This window comes from Ips typographus, linkage group LG4 (genome assembly GCF_016097725.1).
Source record: "Ips typographus isolate SLU linkage group LG4, UJ_Ityp_2.0, whole genome shotgun sequence".
NCBI classification, from domain to species: Eukaryota; Metazoa; Arthropoda; class Insecta; order Coleoptera; family Curculionidae; genus Ips; species Ips typographus.
Genome location: NC_138425.1, coordinates 10,655,899 through 10,678,911, shown reverse-complemented (window position 1 = coordinate 10,678,911; position 23,013 = coordinate 10,655,899). Strand labels below are relative to the sequence as shown.

The following is a 23,013-nucleotide window of genomic DNA, read 5'->3' as shown; positions in this document are numbered from 1 at the left end:
CAATTGAAAATGCATATTTAAACAACGGAAAAATGCGTTGAATTTGACGCAAAAAAACAACAAGCTTGCGCGATCTGTTCCGTTGAACAGGTAGAGCGTCGCGACGCTTAGTATAGCGCGGGCTACCAACCGAAATAAATACGTGGCGTCGGACGCATATGACGCCAACGCGAGTTAGTGAGTTTAAATTTGAATTTTGCGACATGCCTTAGGTAGGAAAAACTTTCTGACGTTAGGTTCTCATTTTTCGCCAGTAATTACGACGATTCGAACACGTAAACGTTATGTTAATCCACCATTTTTTAAACTGAATCTCAAAAAAAAAACTACAAATCATAAAGTAAAATTTAGAATAAAGTTCAACCACCAAAAAAGTAATCACGTTATGTAATAAAACAAAAACTTTATTACTCCAGCTTAAAATAATCAGTGACAACCTTCGAGACATCGTTAACAATGACATAAAATAGTCTAATAAAACTGACTCTAAAGTGAAAATAAATTTAAAATTCTCATTTTATTTGACTCTATGAATAAAGTTTTTAGTTACTGTCTAAACAATAACTTTAGTTTCCAGATGAACCCAACTCTATTAGATCTGGTCATATTTAACTAGCAAGCGGTTTATTATTTACGCAATTGCAACGTATTTATAATTTTACTTGCGTTAAATTGGTTTATTGAAGGTGAAGTTTACTTAGTGGTTTCAAAGTCATTTGAGAGGTTATAAGCCCGTAAAATATTTGTTTAGTGCTGTGGAAAACTTTGGTGGATCTATTCATTTTCAAGAACATTTTACAAACGAAAAATGTTTTAATGTCTGACTGGTAATACACAAGTAACCCTTTGAGTAACTTAGTAATCATAACCTACTCAACCCAATACAACAGTGATGTATCTTATATCCAACTCCAATTAATTAATCTAGCAGAATATCGCAATAACCGTGGCATTTTTTGTTGAATCCAACAATTTAAAATTTATAGAAACATTCCAAACCTGTTAACAATGGATTTTAACAGGAAACACATGGAATATTAGAACATTATTAAAAGAGTTAAACTACTCGAAACAGTATCCAGATTTAAGCGATTTCTAATTGACTTAAAGCAAATATTTACGTTTACCTTGTTGGCAAAGGACATCAAACACAGCCGCTTTTCGTTCCCATTTTCTAGTTTGAAGGTTTGATTTAAAAATATTTACCTAATAGTTTTGAAAAGGGAACTGAGCTAAACGATTTAAATTGACAGGAAGTTAAATTGGAAATTAACCTATTTCAAAAAATCACTGATTGAGTAAGCTTTACAAAAACTCATATCCTATTTAAAAAAATAAACTGAAATATGAACTTCCGCTAACTAACCTGCAAATCCGCCAAAAATATTGTAAACATTTGTAACGTGCGGCAAACCATAAATTGGTTTTCAATCGTAAAACGCTGCTGGTTATAACGTGTTAACTACTTTTCATGATTTTATTAATTGTTTTCGTTATGGCACTGGTTTTAAACTAGGTCATAAAAATGTGTTATTCTTTTTAATCGGTTTTAATAATTTTATTGAATATTTTAACTGACAAGTTTACAGTTTTGGTTGCATTCTCAGCCATTCCTTGAAGACCATTTCCTTTAACTGGGTTTGTTTCAATGCTGGGTTTTCTTGTCGCAGTTCTTTGATTCGTGTTTCCTCGTATGCTTTGTGTGCAGCTTTTAGTCGTTTTTCCGGATGTTTATCGGGGACAGAGTTGTTGCCTAATAGAGATAGAGCTGCATCGATTGTTCTTGCAATTTCTTCACCCAGAGTCAGTCTGTTCACATTTTCAATCAATGAATCTGTTGCATTAACTTGTTTGGTTTTTATTGGTTTGTTTAGCTCAAAATTGCGGTTAACAGCAAATTTTGTTATTTTTTTTACTTCATTTGATTTACTGGTTTTGTGCAAAGTTTCTGATTCTGATTTAAGTAAAGCTTTTAACTGTTTCTTTCTGTTTAAATACTCCTCACGTTTCTCCATTTTAGCTTCACGTCGTTCAAGTTTTTTCTCGACTTTTTTGCATTTGTCTAGCCATTCTGATTCTTCTTTTTCCAGCTTTTTCTTCATATCAGACTCCTCCTTTGCTAAGGATTTCCTTTCTTTAGCTGCCGTCGATTTGGTGTTTGACCCTATAAATTTCTTCGGCATTTTTAATGGATTAATAGTTCTAGTTTTATATAAAAATTTAGTTTTATGTGTCAGACTAACTTAAAATAAACATGTCATACTGGTTTATAACCCCAGTTGTCATTCTGTGAAGGATATTATGATGATTTTTGCCAAATACTTGATTCTTCATGAGTTGGTGGTTAGTAGCAGTAGTAGGAAAACTTGGTCTATCAAAGGACTTACTCCATCCAGGTTTCTTAAGGGTTAAACGTGTCCTTCTTTCATCTGCCTTTTTTGTTGATTGACTTTCCTTAGCTCCAGGCTCTCTTTTACCTTCACTGGACTAAATTTAATTTTTTTTAAAATCAATTGGCACAAGCTAGCAAACCGGCGATTACTGGCCTACAGCAACATTCGTACAATTCCTAAAGTCATATTTTATATTGAAAGCAAATTTTTGACAAGCCTTTTTCTATACCCACATAATGTTTGATTGTAAAAATAGCGGTCTCGTACGCTAATTTAGACACTTGGACCCAAACACGTTAAAAATAGACCTTTCACTGGGTAAACGTGTCATAAAACCGTTACTTAACGAATCAAGGCAATTTTGAACTAATTTTTTCTTCTCTTTTAAGTACCTTATTGAAAATCAGTTTTTTTTTATTTCGGTTTAAATTTTTACCGCACGAAACGTCGTTCAGAATTTTCTTTCAAGGATTTGCCGTATTTTAATAAAGCTCCCCTAGGAGCACCTATTCAATTAAAATAGAGTGGAGTCAGCGACTTTTTGGATTGATCCCAAAGAACGTTGCTATCCGGTTCTTTAATTATTATTTCCAATTTTTCGAAAGGTGATTCACATGTTTTGCGAACGTCGACACGATTCAAAAACTACATTAACCGTCCTAATAAATGATTTAAACCGCGCACTTAATTCGATTTGTCTTGTTCAATTTTGTTGACTTCAGTTTTATTTATTTTCATGTTTTCAGAAGCGAAAGTGTTTATTCGTAGACTTTTACTAAATAAAAAAATGTATTTTAGCCTTATTTACCAAACTAGTATAACCATATCCAGTTGTCTGCTAGGATGCGCTGCATTGGATACTATTAAAACAAAGTGCATTTTAAAGGTTTGTTTGTTTGTTTTTTCAGCAAGAAATCCTCACAATGCCTTAAATAAATAGTTGACGTTTTAATGTTCTAAATATAACTTCATTATTTTGATAAATAGGGAATATTTTGCATGATTAGGCACGTGCACAGGATCCACACGTGCTCAATCCGCTACATGGAGATTTCGTAAGATAACCGTTATATCTGCATAAACACTTGAAAATAAAAAACATTTTTCAAGCTAGATTCAAACCAATCAATTAATTGGAGATTAAAAATTTTCCCATCGTTTTTGCAAGGTATTATTTATGGCCTGTGTACAGGGTGATGCATGTATGGAGATTCTGTTTTTTTTACACAAGTACAGGTTCGGTTAAATGGAGAAAGTTTAAGAGAATTTTATGACAAACTCGTACCTAGTTTTCAAATTGGATTATCTTTTCCTGTTTTCTCAAAAAATAAGAAATTATGCAACACTGCATTTTAGTCTTTTAGTTTTAAAGCATGTTAAAATGTTTTACGAAGAAATTGATGACGTTTTCAGAAAAGATGTATTGTCATTTGTTTTTGAGTTTTGTATAAAAACTTTTACTGCTTCATTACAGTACAAAATGCGGTAATATCTATTTTTGTTAAATTTTTTAAATAACGAGAAAAAATAAAAAAGCCCCCAAACTATAAGCTCTTTATTGACATATTTACGTCACTGATAGTGTTACATTTTATTCCATAATATTTCTAACAATATAAAACACAGAAAATCGACATATTTTAGACTCTACTACATTCTATACCCAACTGCTACGTGTCGGATTGAAACACGAAGCAACTTGCATATTTATGCGAGCTTTTTTTTATACATAGAAAAGCGTTGTTGAGGGATCGTCAAGCGTTCTAGGGTATTATGCTAAAAAAATGAAGAATATTTACGACACTTAATATCAATCAATCACTTTTTTATAAGCGAAGCTCAAAGCGTCGTCTAATCTTTCACTGGCAGATATATTTTTAAAGCTCTCTAGGATCGGTCGCAAAAAATAAACAAATTAGAGAGAAAAATAGCTGATTTATCTAGAAGAAGATGAGATATTAATTACTTTTAAAATAAATATATTTTCCACAGTGTCACACATTTTGGTATTAAAAGCTAACAGCGGGGAAACAAAACGTGCGTACATAATGAATAAAATAACAAATAGAAAATATAGTACAAGACGGGGTATATTTAAATCAATGTTTAGACGTAAAATCGCACGTGATTTATTTATTCAAATCTGTCATTTCGAAGCGTGCAATATTTACTAACTCGTGCTCTTTAAGTAAACAAACCCAAATTTTATGTGCCAATCAATTCAGATAATAAACCGTTTGGCTTTCTATTCGCTACAACGAGAGAATCTTTTGATGCTTTGAAATAATAATCATTAAATTATTTCTTACTAATCGCCTAACTCTTCTATATCTTCTCTACTTTGCAGGTAGGAATTCACCCTGATCTTCGCTAGGATAACAAACACTCTTTTAATAAACCGAATCTCAGTTCTAATGTAAAATTTAGAAAGAAATCGGTACGCATGAGACTTTTATTGCGAAAGACAGTGTCGTACGCAACATCGCCATGTGGCATTCCACCAGAGCATGTATGTCATATTTCCGGCAGATGAGGTAGTATATCTGTCGTATGGTCGCCTTATTGTCGTACCCCCAAATTCCACACCAGAAAGTTCAAATTCTCCAATTCGAACCAATTCTCTATCCCCTGAAAGAACTGCAAGAGATCTAGAATTAGCTACAAACGGTACTACAAGTGAGTTAGAAGAAAAATCAAAATCTCCAATCATTGAGGGTCAATCGGGCAAAAATCAACCCTCCACCAGTAAACAAATTGAATTAAATGAACAGCAAACTACTAGTAAACCGAAAAAGAGGTCGTTACGGTTGAATTTTAGTTTGTTACGGAGGAGTAGTTCAAAAAGTGAGCCTCAACAGTCCAGCAGTAGAGTCAGATACTCGGTTGGACACAAAGACCAATCAGGAATTGTCACTCCACCTTCTGAAGCTTTTAAAAAGTTCTGCAACATATCTGGAGAACCAATCACTACACTACCACCTAGAGAAAAATCACCACTAGAAGTGGGGTTAAACGGTCACCAAGACAAAACTTCCATAGGCAAAAGATCATCATCTTCGTCAAAAACTAGTAAACTCGAAGAGCAAAGCAGCAAAAGATCTAGTAAACACAGTTCTTCATCTTCCAAATCCACCACAAGACCAGAGAAGAACTCATCACCCCTACCTAACCATACTGGAATTCTTAAAAGATCACAAAGTCAAATTCAAAGAGATATAAAAACGAAAGATTTAAGCAGAAAAGCGTCAACTTCAAACAGTTTGACTGCTGAAGCAGCATTTTATCCTTTATCCACCAGTAGGGAAAAAAACTTGGTGGAACCCAGTCCCGAACCAGTATCCCGCTTCCGATCCAGTTCTTTCAGGTTAAATTTGAGACGAAGCAAAACTCCAGAATGTCAGCCAGCTCGTCCTGAACGAAAAAAGGAAAAGAAGATCACCAAACCGAAACCAGGGCTGGAAAGAAAGTTGTCTTTTTCGGATTACTTAGCTGTAAGTCGTGAAAAGTGGACGGATGATCGTGCTCAACCTTTAGGATCCAGTGATCGCGATATCGCTCGTGAAAAATCGCCAGTGTTAAGTTTCTTCCGGAAAACGCCGTCTCCAAAAAATCTCGGTCGCGATCGAACGCCTTACTTAAGTCAAGAAGGTTTACATTCGAATTTGGTACACGAAACACAATTCGAAGACATTCCAAGGCCGCCCAGCACGGGACAAAAACACACATCAGGTGAAGGTTCTATTATGAGAGTGGCTATTTTTACTACTACTAACTACTAATGTAATAATATTCTTGGCATTACTAACGTTTTTCCCCGGACTTACCGTATGATTGTGCATAAGTTTGGCTTCGTTATTCGAAAGTTTGATTTTTTTTTGATCTGCGACATTAACGTTTTACAATAGCGTGTTTTTGTTGATTTATTCTAGCTGCAAACGTTTTGGAGATATACCAAAGAGTTCTCTTCAGAAACAGTGTCAGAACACCTGTTAAAGAAACAAAACATGATCCAACTTTGACCACTATGTTAAATAGTATACAGTTTCAAATTTTGAATTGATTGCGCTTTTAAATACATAACAGTTGTTCATATTGTTTAAGTGTATTAAAACTATTGAAATTTGAATGTTTGATAAAGCTGTTTAGTTTTATCAATCTTCTTGAAATTGGGAGGACAAGAAGAAAAAGAAGGCTGCTTATGTACATTTTAAAGTAGTAGTACCCTTTTTTAAACCAATTTTTGTTAATGAATGGATAATTACTACAGAAATTTATTTTTGCAAAGCATTATTCCAAGATGCATTTAACTTCTGGATAGACTGAATATGTAAATAAATTATGAACATTTTTTTAGTTCCGTTAATTTACTACTGTATTTTCACACACTGTACACACTCTACCAATGCTACTAGTATTTATTAATTCAATATTTTGAAAGATTACTTACTAATCTCTAAAACTGCTTGATCTTTGCAAAATGCTCAGCAACTTATATCACAAAACAGTAATTTTTAAGAAGACATTGTTTTTATATTTAGACCTAAGTTTGTAAAACCTTTATTCAAACCCTTTCCTTCTCATCAAGAAGTACGAAAAATTCTATGAAATATTACAGCCGTTATGTTTTTGAGATATTGCAATTCAAAAAATGCCCTTAGAATCCTTCAGAAAATATTTTTCTTTGCTTTTTCTGTTTTGTTTAGGGATTATAGAGTTGATTTGAACTCCTGTGACTACACTTGATTCAAATATTATTCCTAAAAATTATTTCAACGAGACTTTTTTTGAATTTCTTCACAACTAAAAGAACTGTAACGCCGTTATTTATACTATACAGAGTGTTTCACGTTTTAACTTTGCAAATAGCGTTTAATTTACGTATAAATACTTAATATAACTAGTTTGCTAAATAAACAGTATTCCAAAAATGCTTCGTTAATACAGAGTGTTAAATCCAATGATACATGGCATGATAAGATACGTATAGTCCAAATCTGAAAAACTGTACGAAGTATGCACAAGACAGTAAAAGAAACTTTAACATTTTCATTTATTTAACGAAGCATTTTTAGAATAAAGTTTATACAGCAAACTGTATTTAGTTATTTTTTGATGCAGAATACACGATTTGTTTACGTAAAAATTTGAAACACTCTGTATACGGGCTGTACACTAAATTAGAGTGTTTCATAACATATTACGTTTTTGAGATATTGCTATATAAAAAGTCCCTAAAAACACCTAAATTAAAAAAAAGAATTGAAACTGATAAGCAAAATTGTATTTTATGTCTTTAGGTAGAAAAATGCTTACCATAAAGACACCAACAATGTCTATAAAAACTAAGAAAACGTAGTATTTTTAAGTTTAAGGAATAATGGACAAACTACCTGTTAAGCACAAGTGCTCTACAAATATTTAGAGATATTATAAAGCTAGAAACCATACAAATCCGTAAGAATAAGAAAATGATGTAACCATGAATTTAAACTTAAAAAACAAACAAACAGTTCGTCTCTATTCAGAAGAATGTTAGTTTATGCAAACTGTTCCATCCTGCATAAAATCAAATATGCAAAGAAGTGAACATGTTGAATAAAACTATTCCTTTGTTTAACAATAATAGATTTTCCGTCCACTTGAATGGTTTGACTCCATTTTCAAGCGTCTCGTTAAAGAAACCTCTCGAACAATTCTAAAGTCAGCAAACAAAATTTATTCTCTTTTGAAATGCAAAGGAAAAATATGAATAGAAATGGACACTACAGAATTAAATTTTATTTCTAACCTCTCTAAAATATACCGTTTTTATAGTAGAGCAGCACAATGAACCTAAGGTTGAGATTTTCAGACACTCTGTACTGGTTTTGACCTTAAAATGACTAATGATTATTTGACATTCCTTTTACTTAATAACTTTTCGAGTTCAACGACAGTTTAAAAAATTGCTTATTAAATGAATGATGATTTATCCAAATAAAAATAGCCCATATCCAAAAATACGGTCAAGCCAAATTGTCTGTGCCAACCAGGTTATAAAATATCATTGCCCAAGATTTACGAGTGCGATTCTTTTTGTATACTCTCCAAATAGATTTTACATTACGTGTTTGATGCTTAATACCACGTAAACAATGACTTTTGGTGAAGGAAAGCTGTAAATTTAAATTTGTTATTGTTGTAATTTGAATCGTTTTGTTTCGACAGATCGAAAAGGCGACGCCTTCAAAACCAAAGGCGCCCTTCGTCGTAAAGAGCGGGTATAAAACTCCAACTGGGCATGGCTTCTAACGAATCGGCCCTTAAGGATTTGATCCATCCCTCGTACAACGAACATCTAAAATCCCACAATGCCGTCACTTTTAAGCTGGTCAAAACCGGTAAGTAGTTTTATGTGTTTCTTTTATTGGATTAGTACCAAACACTAATAATTTAGCAAAGAAATTTTAAACAGGAAAATCGTCTCGCTACTATAAAACTTTATACATGAATATGTTGGCCCAAATAATATAGATACTCGGGAATCCGTATTTTGTAGCGGTTTTATGAAAACATATGTGAAGTTTCAAGCTATCTCAACCGTCACATTTAATACAGAAATGTGCAAAGGCTTTTAGGGTTTAGAGGTAAGTCGAGAATGTAAAGGTAACGCGAAACCTTTTAGCCGGACCCAAAATCGATTTTCTCTATATATTGTGAATAGTAAAAAAATCACACAGGTATTATCAGGTAGATATAATGCTAAATGTTATGTTTAAACAAACCTATTCTAAAGCAAACATAATAGACAAAGATGGAATGTCTGTGTATTAAATAGCAATATAATATTCTTCGTAAATGCCATTTGAAGGAAATTACCCTCAAAGATGAACATCCCGCCTTATCCCGTGTTCACCGATGCTACGTTACTTTCCCCGCGTATTTCCCTATGGAACGGATGACTGAAATTTCCATTAGATGGTAGAGCAGAAAATTAGAATTTGTCTAGGTCAAAGACTTAACGAACCCACGTTTAATACAATTACTATATAAGAGCATATTTGTGTCTTTGATAACTTGCTCTAGGAGTTCACAATGTGAATGATTATTATAATTTTGTGCACCAGAAAGTAATACTTTACTGAGGAAATCAAAAAAGCACTGCCCATTTTCGAACAGGGATAGACATTAAATTAATTATCACCATTGATTTAATCTGCTCATAAATTTTCCAGGATAAATGGACACCATATTAAAACTAATTTAAAAAAACTTCAGTGTAAAGCTGGATTATAACACAAAAGACAATTACATCTGTACAAATAAATTTGCTTTTAATAATGATCAATGTGGAATATGGACTGCTCCCTAAAATAAATCCGCTTCCAATTGTCCCAACGTAAATTTAATTTCGAAATGTCAACGATTGAAAGTATAAAGATCGTGCCTAATTTACCAGCGATCGGTTCGATAAAATCCATTTTATAAATTAGAGAAAACTCCATTCGAAGAGCAAAGGATCTACATCTAACCAAAAATTAATGGCACTAGAATAGATGGTGAGACAGATTATTTGCCAAAGGTTTAATGATGATAATTTACAGGAAACTCGGGTTACACTAAAATATTTCAGAGAGAGAGGAAGAATGAGAAATTAATGTATTAGAGGGTAAATTTTCAATAACAGTTTGATTAACTACCATCGTAATCAGGCAATTGCCCGATTTAGCATTAACATTAGTTAATTGCCAGATTACGTCGTGCAGTATGGCTAACAAAATGTATGTTACATCAGTGTTGTTTAATTGGTCAGATCATTCTTGTTTAATCTATAATGCTTTCAATGAAATATTCTGATTTTCATTGAGCGATTTTTTAGTGTGTAACTATTAGGATATTCAGAGGTTTGTCAACAAGCGCTACTAATAAATGTGGTTTCTGGAGATTATTGTATAGAGGTCATAAAACAACCGTCATTCCATTTATGGATCATAAAATCAGCAATAAAATCTACAGCAAATAATATCCGTCCCAGCTGTATGGCTTTTATTGAGTCAAAAATCAATTACCATATGTGGAGCAACGTCAATAGGATTTCAAGTTCTTGCCTCCAATAATAATTGGGTACTGCGTGGTTGTGATACGTGATAATGAGGTGTTTTATAGTTTTTATAATTACAACCGTATTGTCTTATATCAAAGTGGTCATTTCTGAATAAGCTCTAAGGTAAAAGCCAATTACAGTAAAGTTCAATGGAACAGAAATTTGCATCACACTAGGAAAGTGAACTAGACGCTTTAATGTTGCGTGAAACCGTAGAAACTTTGAATTACGTTACAAAGTTCACTAAGAACGTATCTGTAACTCAGGATTAAGGAAAGTCCAGGTCGGGTTAACCGACAGTCTTTAAATCAAGTTACAATTTGTTGTTGGTCTCCTGGATAATGAACTAACTGAACTAATAGTACAAAGTGCAAAAGCGTCAAAACATTATTCAATATAACTAATACAAGTTATGACTTGATTAAACTTTGGTGGGAAACACTCGAGTGCAGCTCAAATAATAATGAAAATAGAGCAAACCGATGTTTAGTCATAATTAACACTTCGAACATAATTCGTTTGCCATGTTATTTATCAGACTAACAAGTACGTTTTCAGATTATCTATAAGTACACATATGTAATAATTCCCACAAAAATTAACTCTATCAATTTTAAACCATAATGTAAATGATTTTTTATGGCAGTACTGTTCATTGTTAATTTGTCTATAAAACAACCAACTACTTAAATCATCTCTACTAAACCTTTTACATTAATTTACAAATGTTGTTTAAATGTAATAAAACGTCTAGCACCATCTAAAAACTACGCTCGAAAACTTTAAAATAAACCTCATTTCAATTTAGAAGTAAAACGTAATTTAAGACATTAAAAGCACTGCAAAAAGGATTTGTCTAATGCACTTTAGAGACTTTCTTAACTAAAAAAAGCTCATTGTTTATTAAGTAAAGCGAATTTAAATTAGACTTTACAAATACGCTGGAAAAGTTGGAACTAAAACCATAAAACAATGCAGATATACAAAAATAAATACCACATTTTGAATGTATGTGGTGGTTTCAAGACGAAAAATCCAGATGTTTCCTTGAGAAAACAAAGTTTCATAAAACCTACGTAAAATTTGTTATTTGCGAAACAATTGCACTTGAATATAGAACGCAATTTGTGGATATCAAGCATACATTTCATAGTAAGGCGATATTTCCGGGAATATCTAGTTTTGAATTTACAACACAGCATATGCGGAGTATATTATGATCTCAACGCAATTTGTACAATAAAATCGTTTGCTTTCGTGGAAAACAAACAAGAAGCCTCACAAAGGGATAGAGGAAGATTGTTTACAAGACAATTTGCAAATTTCTTTGAGGTTACCTAAATTAAAATTAGCAAAATTCATTAACATCCTTGGTACATACGATAATACTTATTCGTTTGTCGTAGGCAGTAAGAATAGAGTAGGTGCTTCTCATTATAATTAAACTGAACCTTTATTCAATTTTATTTGTTAAAGTACGGTTTAGTCACAAAATATTTACGGGACTTTTTAGCTAATTTACAGGAATCAAACTAGAATTAATTTATATGCTAATGTGAGGTTAAATGCATAATCAGTTTAATCGGCAATGAATACCAAATTGTTGGAAATAATTGTTTTAATGAATGAACGAGGAAAATTGTTTTTCCATTATTTAAACTCTGGGTTTTACTGCAGGGAAGTGGATTTACCTCGAAAATTTTCGTAAAACCCATATGCAAATAGAAAGAAGCTAGGCATTTTATATGATGATATCAGATTAATATAAATGCATTAAATATATTTAGTTTTTTAACTAAAATTGTCATTTGTTTGCACATAATTCTAGTAGAAAATTGGAGCACATGTCCAATTCTTGTTTAGTGAATTTTAGACTAGTAGTAATTCTGAAAATAAAACTGTCAGTTCCATGACAATTTTCTTGCGTTTTGTACGACAGAATAAGCAAAAACCTTGTCTCTAGTGTTTCTGTGACTAATGAAAAAATGCGGATTATTATGTCTTGTGTCTTACATAATTCATCATGCAAATGACAGCTTAAATACAGACAAATAATATTGCTATTTCGAGAAATCGATTATGTGAAAGGGAGTTTAATTTCGATACAATTACAAAAAATTGTTTTTATCAAAGTTTTCTCCTGCAAATCTTCTTACATTAAAACTACAAACAGACAAATAATACAATAATTTCCAACAAAATGCATCCAGAGCTGCTGTTGGTATTAGCTGAAAAAATACTTTCTTGTAACAGATTCCAAATAAAGAAACATACTTTATGATTTAATGGAACTTTTTTTTATTAATTCCTTCACTGTCTGAAATAGCAAAACTTTATGATATTTTTCTTTTCAACGTGGCATATTATTGAAAAAGAAGGAAAGAGAGATAGGAAAGACAGGAAAATGGACAATTAGACCCACTTAATCGATGTCCCTGGGTGTTTTGTCTGTAGGATCTAATGAAAATTGACATTTAAGAAAGTCAATATTTGCGGACCTCAAAACATGATAGTGTTTTGTCACGCAAACGTTTGGACTATCTTGAAAAGTTGTCAAGTTTAATGGGTAATATTATTTTTCTATTACAATACGATCAGTTACCAAAATTTACTTAGTTTATACTCAATTCTAATAAAAACAAATAGCTCAATACCGATTTTTCCAGACCGTAATTTCCAGCAGCATTTGTTTACTATAATAAAAAAAATTACTGTAAAGTTCTAATTAGACTGCAAAGAACACGTGTGAGCTCACTTTTCAGGTGCACACAGTAATTTTCCTTTTAGAATATCAGGTAAATAGCTATTTTCACTACTGTATCAAAGGTAGGTGCTGCATGAATAAATATTTAATAAGACCTAAATGGCCAGACAGGTATAAAATTTCTTTCAGCATACTTCCACTGCCTGTTAGGAAATTGTATTAGCATATTTATTTTTTATGTTGCACCGTTTTGAGGGCCACTTACCATACCTTTGTTGAATCATAAGTAATGTAAAAATACTTAAAGAAAATCAAATATCACTTTCACCCTCACTTAAATTTGATTACAGCTCTAAAATTGCTAATATCTAAGATTAGACAAATCCTGGCACTGCACTTACATGCCGATAAATCAATGCGCTATATTAGTGGAAACATGGAACAATCTATTTGAAGTTTACTGATAAACTATAATGCTATTACTAAAACCAACCTACGTTGTTATTTAATTACTTTGGGATTACGATCCTACCTCTTATGTGTTTAATATTCTTGCATCACTAATCGAGTACTTACAGGCTAGAGAATTCTGTAAGTAGAACACCAAATTGTACTGAATAGACAATTTTACAGCCAGATTGTATGTTATGAATTAAATATAAATAAACTTTTGTTAATGTTTGGCAGAGGTTTCCAAATATCTTTCAAAAAATACTTGCAATTCCAGGCAATTAACCAGCTCAATCATTTGAACACATAGTTAAAAAAACTATGTTCTTCTTCTTTCCTGACCTGGATGAACAATTTGTCTTTAAAGTATGTTGGATTTTGACATTGATCAGTCTTCTTTCAAAATATCTGGGCAGTTATCTAGTTCAATCAGTTCAGCACACTCTCCCCTGTTCTTTTTTGACTCTGATAAAACTAACCTCTTTCATATAATGATAAAACTAATTCTACTAGGCGTTTAAAAAACAAATTTAGCCTTCTAAAAGGTCTCCTCATATTACCTACTCTCCCTTCCCAATACTAATAGGAAAGGCTGCAATATATTTACCGAGAAGACAATTTGCTCGTTAGGTCCACAACGCTATTCCAGTCAGGTAGTTATTACAGATAATATAAATTCAGAGCATAAACTGCTGTTATCAAAATTGGAACAGGTAATATTAGAACATCTTTAATATTATTGATCACAATAAGAGTCATTACTTTTTCAAAATTACTAGTTATTTTTTAAGGAAATAAGAGTTGTTTGGGATGTCCTGAAGGCAGTAAAATGTACTGATAAGATGTTATTAAATTAATAATCCGTTTTCCTGAAAATGCTAGCTGTGAGATTGTGGATTATGACTATTTTAAACTACTATTATAAAACCAGATTAAAGCAAAAAGAACTACTAACTAACCATTAATAAGTAGGAGCTGTTTCATTAAGCCTTGGAAGTTTCAAATTTTAATTGGGCTGCTAATGGACTCGCTTTCCGTTTAATTTCTAAGAAGATTTAGGCGAGAAAGTGAAAATGAATGTAATAATTTAATCACAGTGATTTAAGTGATTCATTAACCAGTGATGGCAAATTTTATTTAACATTTAGTAATATTTATTTAAAAGGGGTTGTTCAAATTAACTTCCTCTTTTAACCGTTTATTTTACATAAGCTCATCATTACAGGCTTTTAACTTAGTTTTTTTTACGTTAATTGGAATTGTTTTATCACTTAATGAATTATTGTTTTTTTTTGCTTGACCTTTTCCATCTTAACCAGTAAGTAAGAAAATAAACTCGAAATATATTTTCGTCACAAAGTAGGTTCGGAAGTGCCAATGGAAAAATGTGAATAAGTTTGAAAACAACACTAAGCCTACTATGCAGTTCCAACAGCTTAGAATTATAAAACACTTTGTATGCAAGTAGATTCTTACAACGTTTCTACGTTTTAAAGTTCTGGCTTCTTGACAATTTTTTTTTAATTCCTCGTTACGATATAAATTTATATGATGTGTATGTGCCGTGAAGGTGACGCCTCAAAACTTAACAATAACCAATAAAAATTATTTTAAGAACATTACATGAAATTGGTGTATAATGCCAACATTTCGTGACGTAAACTCTGTAACTTTTCGTATCAGAAACCTTATTTTCTGTGGCGAAATAGTTCAAACAAAATCCTTTCACCAAGAATCCAAGACCTGAACTGCGTAATATGCAAAGCAATTTTACAGCCTGACTAAAGCCAACATGTATTACAGAATCCCTATATATTACACTTTCCTCCTACATAATAAGAGGGGAAGCTTGGAGAACTAATTCATAATACATTGCAGACGGAAATCGATAGCCTTAAGTGTATTAAAGTCAAAAGCCCTTAATATGTTCTGTAAAGGTTAAAACTGATGAAATAATATTAATTAAACTACCAACATGTGCTACAATGAATATGATTTTTCAAAAAAAATTAAACTAAAAATTAAAATGAGAATATAGTCGACCCATTTTCATATTTTGCAATTGAAATTCGACACAAACGTGAATAAAATAAAAAGTCAGGAATAATTATTCGGCAGCTGCCTTAATTTAAAATCAAGCCCTAAAAACGTTTTTACAGATTTCCCTTTTCATCAAAGTTTATCAGGTTAGTTCAAACGTAATTTGATGCGGGTGGAATCGGCCGAAAAAAAAGTAAAAGGACGCAGTTAGAATTTTTTAATAGGAACGAGTAAAAAATATGTTGGGAAACTGTCACATAAAGTCGAAAAAAGCTCTAGAGAGACCAGCTTTGATTCGTAAACCAGTCAAAATGATTAAGTTACTCTTTCAGGAAAAATATCCTGTGAATATTTCACAGTAGAATTCATTCTTTTTAACGTTTCATAACACCACTAACCTACTAAATTCTCACACTGTTTCCCTGCAATATTTGCTTTGTGACTATTTAATTTACATAATATTTGTATTACGTTAGAGACACGCAAACGTATTTTTTCACTTCAATTTACAGCTTAGAACAGTGTGTATACTAATCAAATTAATCTGCAGGGTGATCAATAATAATTATAAAACCTTACTGTAAATAAAAGCCATAGGAAGCCAAAAATTTTGTTCCAGGTTATTCACATTGAAACAATGTTTTTAGATGGTAAATAGACCCTCCCTTTTTAGTGGAGGCAAACCAAACATGAAGGGAAAATAGCTTTCAGTCTGTGTAAAATATTAACTAAGTACTGAGTACTGTTTAGTTTCAGATAATTATGTGTGGAAAGTTTGACAATAAAATTGATTCATCTAACTTTATACGAAAATACATTAATTTGTTTCTAACTATCTCTTGCAACCGTTAAAAGAGACTCATAAATATTTCTGACCTGTGAAATTTATTGAATTTATTAAAAAGTTACGAAAGCAACTTTGCCAACGTCACACTTAAAACTTCCAAGGAATTTTCAGGTTGTTTCATAAATGGATTCTGCAGATTCTTTACGGCTTTAGTTCAGTCTATCAAAGTTTAGTATCTTGCTTGAAGGAGTTCTATCGTCTGTGATGAGAGGCTTCCAACATTTTTTTGTTTGTAATTTAATGAATTAAAAAAATCAGAGTTCAGTGTGACAGGAAATTTAACCAGTAAATTTATGTATCTAACTGAAATTTGCTTTATATTATTAGTATATAGCTTGAAGTTTGAAAAGTCATACATCTGAATTACTACACTTTTCATGCACCCCCTGTATAGTAGCGGCACTGTGAAACTTTCAAGGATCAGTTTAGCAATACTTTACAAAAATTTTTGCTCTCTTTCAAATTTTCTTTTACTTTCACCGTTTCTGAGATATTTAGCAAAAACTGGTTTGATGTAACAAATTTTCAAATCAGATGAATTTGTGGTTTGAAATTTAGTCCCTTGAGTACCCTGTAACTCAGTTATTTTTGGGAATTCAGGATCTTCAACCACTTAAAAGAACCGTTTTGAGCTCCTCTTTCTAGTGCTTGTCTTAAAATCTTAAAAGTTACAGGGTACAGGGTGACAAAAATAGTGCACCACCATACTTTTCATGCACACCCTGTATACTGCAAGCAAATACCAACCTGCAAACTTACGGTATTGGGTTAAGAAGTTGAATTTTTTGTAACTTTCACCGTTTTTGAGTTATTTAGGAAAAACTGGTTTGTTGCAAGAAATATTTAAATCAGCTGAAGTCTGAAATTTGAACATGATTTAAAGGACAGCCAGAGACAAAATTGCCTGTAAAACCCACATGGAGTAAGAAAATGATTGTTTTAGGCACATTTTTGAAATCCTCATTAAATTTCCTATCCAATAATCTAAAAAAAAATACAAAATTCGGTACAGTTAGAGAGAAAAGCGGTGTCAAAATTTGCGAGAAACACAGTATTTGTAATTTACTTGGTAGTAAATTACCGGTCAAATTTTCTAAAGAGAAACTGATCAAAACCATAAAATGCTCAAAACAACTGTTGTGACATGTTATTTTAGTTTTATCGTCACATGTTTAACTTGTGTTGTTTTTATTTCTGTCATGTTTAAATCCTATTAACGCAGGCAACCAATAGGATCCGATTAGTCACTTATAACACGAGTGAAACCCGATTTAATTGTTTATTGCTCAAACCGTTTTATTGATTGGATTAGAGTTCCACGAAATAAATCTATTCATTGATGCAGTGCAATTTCACATCCAAACAAGATTTGGATAATTGCAATTTTTGGTTATAACGATTTTTGTGTTCCGATTTCTCGTTATTGTCCCCTTTACGAGGGTAATTAGTAATACAAATTACATTTTTTATCAATATTATGAGGATTAGCAAAGTAGATATAGTCTGTTTTGAATAACCTGGTTATTTTTATGGTGTGGTTTATGGTATATTAATGTTATTAGAAAGTAAAAGAATTGTGTTACAAGAATGGATATACAGGTTTTGCCTCATCAGAACTTCGACACCAACGTTTGTTCTTGAAAGTAGAGGACATCGTGTGTAGGGAACAATCTACTGGACAAATCCACTTGGCCTAATTGTATGTCAATCACTACCTCAACTTGATATTCCGTAAATGCGAACAATATCCTGAAACGTAAACTTGATGGTCAAATTGGGAATATTGGGGTAAACGTTTTCAATGCGGGACTTAATTGAATCAGCAATACCGAATCATCTGCATAATCACTTCGAATTGGTTCTGGGAAAAACGAAAAATGACTTCCATTAAGATAATGAAAAGTCCATTTCACTTCTACAAAACAAATAATAATCGTATTAGCCGGTTAGACATTTAAAAAGAAACCCTTTTGTATAGCATGAAATATGATTATTGACCTTGGTAGAGTTCAATTTAAATTACCAGAAGAAAAGACCGGTTTTCTTCCTGCAAATGAACCGTTGCCGGGAATTTATGGAATATCATTACCCGAACAATGTAAATTGTTTAGCTGCTACCTGTTGCTATATGGTTTAATTTTCCCCTTATTTTATCGATTTTTTCGACCTAGTTTAACTGCAAGGCTAATTATTTGTGCCAGCCAGCTAATAAGCAGTCAGCTTTAAAAGGTAATCATTAAAGTGAGCAGTGATTATATCGCGGAATTAGAGTCCAATTAACTAATTTGCCGCTAATTATGTCACGAGTATAACAAAAGTTTGCTGCAGTACCCCAGTGACTAGCAAGGTTGAAAACATGACGATTTTATAATAAAAACGTGTCAGCTGTAAAATAGACTAACGTCACGTTTATTGGAATAGATGTGCGAAAATGTAGCGTGATGAACTAAAATTGGGACAGACCACTCGAAAATCTGATATTTTTAAATTTGTGTAACGATTGTTTTTTTACATAAATAAAATCAATCCTTAGAAAAGGGACAAAAGATTGAAGTATTTCTGTATTACCCCCAGTTTTTACCTTCTATACAATAATTATCTAGAATGTTCTACGACAGTTAATTGCACCCATTGTAATATAACTTTTCTTTTTAAAAGCATTTGAATTTTGAACGCTTTTGAAAAGGGTTTTGTCCAGTTTAAAGTACGATGAAATTTTAATTTTCCTATCCAAAAATTGATCCTAACAAAATTAATCCTCAAAGACCAAAAATTCTAATTTTGTAGGACTTTTGGTTTTTACAAGTATGTATAATTATCCCTAAAACGCTTGTCACTACAACTCGAGAATGAGGACTAAATGGTTTCGTGCGACTTTTAGCTAAATGACACTAGAGTTAATACCGTTTATATAGGACTAAAAGCAAAACGATGCAAACTTTCGAATTGAAATCGAAAGCAAACATGTTCTATTTTATTTGGAGCTAAAGCGGTGATCCGGAAGTTTAACGTTATATTTCGGCTAAGCAATGGGAAAGTTGACCTGAACTCGTTAGGCGATAAAATAAACAGAGACGTATAAACTTAAGTTGGAATAGTTAATTTAATTAACGTATCCAGACGAAACATGTTGTTTGAGCAAGTTTATAGCAATAATTGTTGATGGTTTAATCCAGTGTTAAAAAGGTGGTTTGCAAATGATTTTCTCTTCCTTCAACTTTGTTAATGTTAAATGTATCAAATCTTTACTGCTTTATATTAAGTGAGTTTCAAGAAAGTCAAATTTACTTTATTTAAACTTATATGTTTCTACCAGTCTTGGGTAAAATAAGCTGCTTGTTTCCTGCTTACATCCAGTTTTGCAAACACTGTAAGTATGATATATAAATAGTACCAACTGCAAACAAGATTAGCTTTTTAATTAGTCCAAATGGGTTTTACTTCTCAGACTTGTTGCTAACTTTATTTTTAGTCAAAAGGCGCGTGCTGTGTGCAATTAAAGGGCCATGCAAAGAGGCAACTTGTCTAAAGTCTATAAATAAACCAAGTTTACCCAACTCAAAGAAAACTGTTTTGTTGTTAGCTTTTAACTAAACTTTGCTTGTCTACTGAGCATTTCAGCTTTTACATTAAAGCTACAATATTTGCTCAAAATAGGAAGGTTATTTGTCATCAAAGAGAAATCTATATGAAAGTCGACTTGCGTTTACACGGAAACACATAATGTGAGTGTTTCAAGGAGGAAAAACTGACGTGCAATGATAAATTATTTTATTTTCAGTTTGACATTCTGTGAAATTGTTTTTGTGTGAAAACAAATATTGTCAGCGACACGTATTAATTTTTCACTTATTTAAGAATAATGAAGGAAAGTCGAATGTTACTTCAACCTTTGCCATATAAATAATATTTGTTATCTTAAAGATGTAAAAATATTAAAATAGTACAAAGAAAAAAACAACATCTTAACTATATTACATTGAAAGTGATAGTATAAGCTTATTTTTCAGTCGAAATGGAGAGAGTTAGAGAGAGAGAGAAAAAAAGCAGTTTGGTACACCTTGTCTCTTTTTGCCTTTTAACTCCTTAGCGAGGGTCTTAATGGCAAAATAGTATATTATGTTATTAGGCGTAGAAAGAGGCGATTATTGTACAATAATCGCTTTCTACGTCTGTGTAACGTATACTATTTTTTTTTTCAAGCGGCATGTATACAGGGTGTATGGATTTGCGATGTTTTAACCGGAAAACCCAATTTGTTGGCTAGTTAGGATAATACTAGCATACATAACTTGGTCAATCATTTTAACACAGTCTTATAAATTCAACTTTTTCATTAGGCATAATAAACCACTGATTTTTCATGTTTGTTTGCTTTATTCCTTGCATAACAAACTTTTTATATTCACGACACAATTAACATAAATTAAAATATCAATTAATAGAAAAATGTAACTAATAATCTACACATTTTCTTTGTCGGTATTCGAACTATGAACCGTCAGTTTAAATGAGCAATTTTCAAATTTACAATTCTGCCATAAACGAAATTCCTGCCCCTTTAGTTCTTGGTCTACATTTAAAGTAGGTTGTTGTTGTGGGTTTGTTGAAATTACTCTGATATCATCTGTGGTATTGTTCTCCATTGGTATTAAATTACAATCATTTACATCCAGAATTTTCATTGCTGTGTCATTTTTATTTCTTAAAGAATCGTCAATGTAGCGTTCTGCTACAGTTGTAGACCTCCAACCACCGTGTCTTTTCAATGAGCAAACGTCTCCACCATTATCTACAAGAGTTGCAGAGGTTCGGCGAAGGCAGTGACCAGTATATTCTTTGACATCAGCCAATTTCAAAAACAACGCTGTTTCCTTGGGAATACTTGAGATTTTGTGAATACCCATTACAACTCTGTGGCAAACTCCATTTTGATATTTAATGAAAAAACGATCTGTATCAATAACATCTGGACGAAGAGACAAGTATTTTTTACAAATATTTATGTAAAATTCTCCAACAATTGTAAATGTTCTGGGCTTGTAATTTTTCTTGTGTGGAATTTTAACCAGGATTAATTTTTCCATGTATTCAATATCTTGAATTCTCAAGTTTACCAGTTCATTACATCGACATGCCCCTGATATGCCGTATATTAAAACAACCTAAAAATGTTGAATATAGATATTAAAAAAAATCATAAATTCATTTTTGTTTCGGATCTTACCTTCATGGCTAAATACTTTTTGTCAGGTGCTTCTGTTAAAAAAGTGTCTACTTGGTTCTTGGTGAAAGTTTTAGACTTTTTAGCTGCATAGTTTTCACTTTTTCGCTTTAAAAATGCTTGCACCTTTTTATGCGATAGAATATTTATACTGTCTTTAATATTTAGCTCAGCTTTAAGCATGGAATATTGCGCCCACATTGTCGAACTCTTCAATGATTTACTTAAATGGGCAAAATAGGCCTATACAACATTTTCGGTAAAATTAACCGCTTGGTGTTCTCTGGCCCAAGTGGTGAATTTATTGTACGCTCGTTCATACATTTCGCGGGACCTGCCAGGAATCAAATTATTTAGCGTATTTGACGCTATTGCTGCTAAAGCAGGTGGTGTACAACTTATTTTATCACTATCACTCATTTCGGCGATTTAGGTCGCTTTACGGCTTCACTGAAACTTTATTTGACAATACAACAACGCAATTAGTAGTATTAGTCAATGAATAAAAAAAATGTAAACATAGCAGGAAGGAGCAATAGCAAACAAAGTGGGTGACAGAAACAAGGGGGAGGGGGGGAGTAATATGGCGGCCGTCAACTTCCGGTTGGCACTATCAGATCTAAATTTAATCTTGTCCACTGTACAACTTAATTTAAATTTGCAAAACTCAACTGTTAAAGAACCACAAACAAACAAAACAAACTAACACTATACTACAACAAATACAAACAACAAATTTTTGCGGGTTTGAACTCCAAACTTTCAATGACTGCGTCAATTCAACTGCGCAGTAGGCGAATGCGCTATCAAAGATGGTGGACTTTCGTCCCCCTCGCTTAATGCACAAACGGGTTATAATTTGTATTATTGTTACCTCCTGATACTTGTTCTTTTTACTCATTGGTATTAGTACAAGGCAGCCTTTCTACGCCGGCAGTACAGGTACACAATAGGCTTATTTTAGACCGCTTGAAAAAAAACATCTTAATACAATCTTGTAGAGAATTTCCTACAATTTTTCATATTTACACTTTTTGGTAGCTCCTTAAATAACCTTAAATAAATATATGTGACCGTTTTAAAGGACAAAATATTATTTGAAGGATCACGTGACTCCTCTTAAGGTGAAAATGGTGACGTGACTATTTTCAATCATCAAATACATTTTTAAAAATCTAGTGACTTTTTTAACGTCAAAACGAAATCCCAAAAATCACGTGACAAATACAAACTTGACTGTGACAAATATTATTTGAACGGTTACGTGACTGT

The 23,013-nt window shown here is 32.3% G+C and overlaps 2 protein-coding genes and 1 pseudogene across 14 annotated transcripts in view; 1 reads left to right on the top strand and 2 right to left on the bottom strand.

Annotated features, from left to right (window-relative positions):
* The first annotated feature begins 63 nt into the window (after nucleotides 1-63).
* Nucleotides 64-23,013, top strand: part of Stacl (SH3 and cysteine-rich domain-containing protein) — a 52,141-nt gene continuing 29,191 nt past the window's right edge. For 12 of the 13 annotated variants that reach the window (XM_081978860.1, XM_081978867.1, XM_081978866.1 and 9 more), the window contains exons 1-2: nucleotides 5,981-6,122; nucleotides 8,601-8,773. In XM_081978860.1, the coding sequence (XP_081834986.1) occupies nucleotides 8,674-8,773 (100 nt within the window). In that variant the 5' untranslated portion in view covers nucleotides 5,981-6,122; nucleotides 8,601-8,673. Of the gene's footprint in view, nucleotides 213-5,980; nucleotides 6,123-8,600; nucleotides 8,774-23,013 lie in introns of those variants that run through there. The other variant, XM_081978858.1, reaches the window with a different exon arrangement.
* LOC145727790 (coiled-coil domain-containing protein 124 pseudogene) lies at nucleotides 1,584-2,183 on the bottom strand (annotated as a pseudogene).
* On the bottom strand, nucleotides 20,948-22,547 carry LOC145728092 (uncharacterized). The gene is made up of 2 exons (XM_081978088.1): nucleotides 21,745-22,547; nucleotides 20,948-21,682 (listed from the first exon to the last, which is right to left on the bottom strand). Exons 1-2 carry the CDS (start codon nucleotides 21,940-21,942, stop codon nucleotides 20,981-20,983), a joined length of 900 nt encoding a protein of 299 aa, XP_081834214.1. The 5' UTR covers nucleotides 21,943-22,547; the 3' UTR covers nucleotides 20,948-20,980.

Bases quoted from the DNA above. Each gene is read 5' to 3' on its own strand.
- LOC145728092 (XM_081978088.1), bottom strand. From the start codon at position 21,942: ATGTGGGCGCAATATTCCATGCTTAAAGCTGAGCTAAATATTAAAGAC. The intron at 21,683-21,744 runs GTAAGATCCGAA...CAACATTTTTAG, and splicing joins AAAAGTATTTAGCCATGAAG to GTTGTTTTAATATACGGCAT.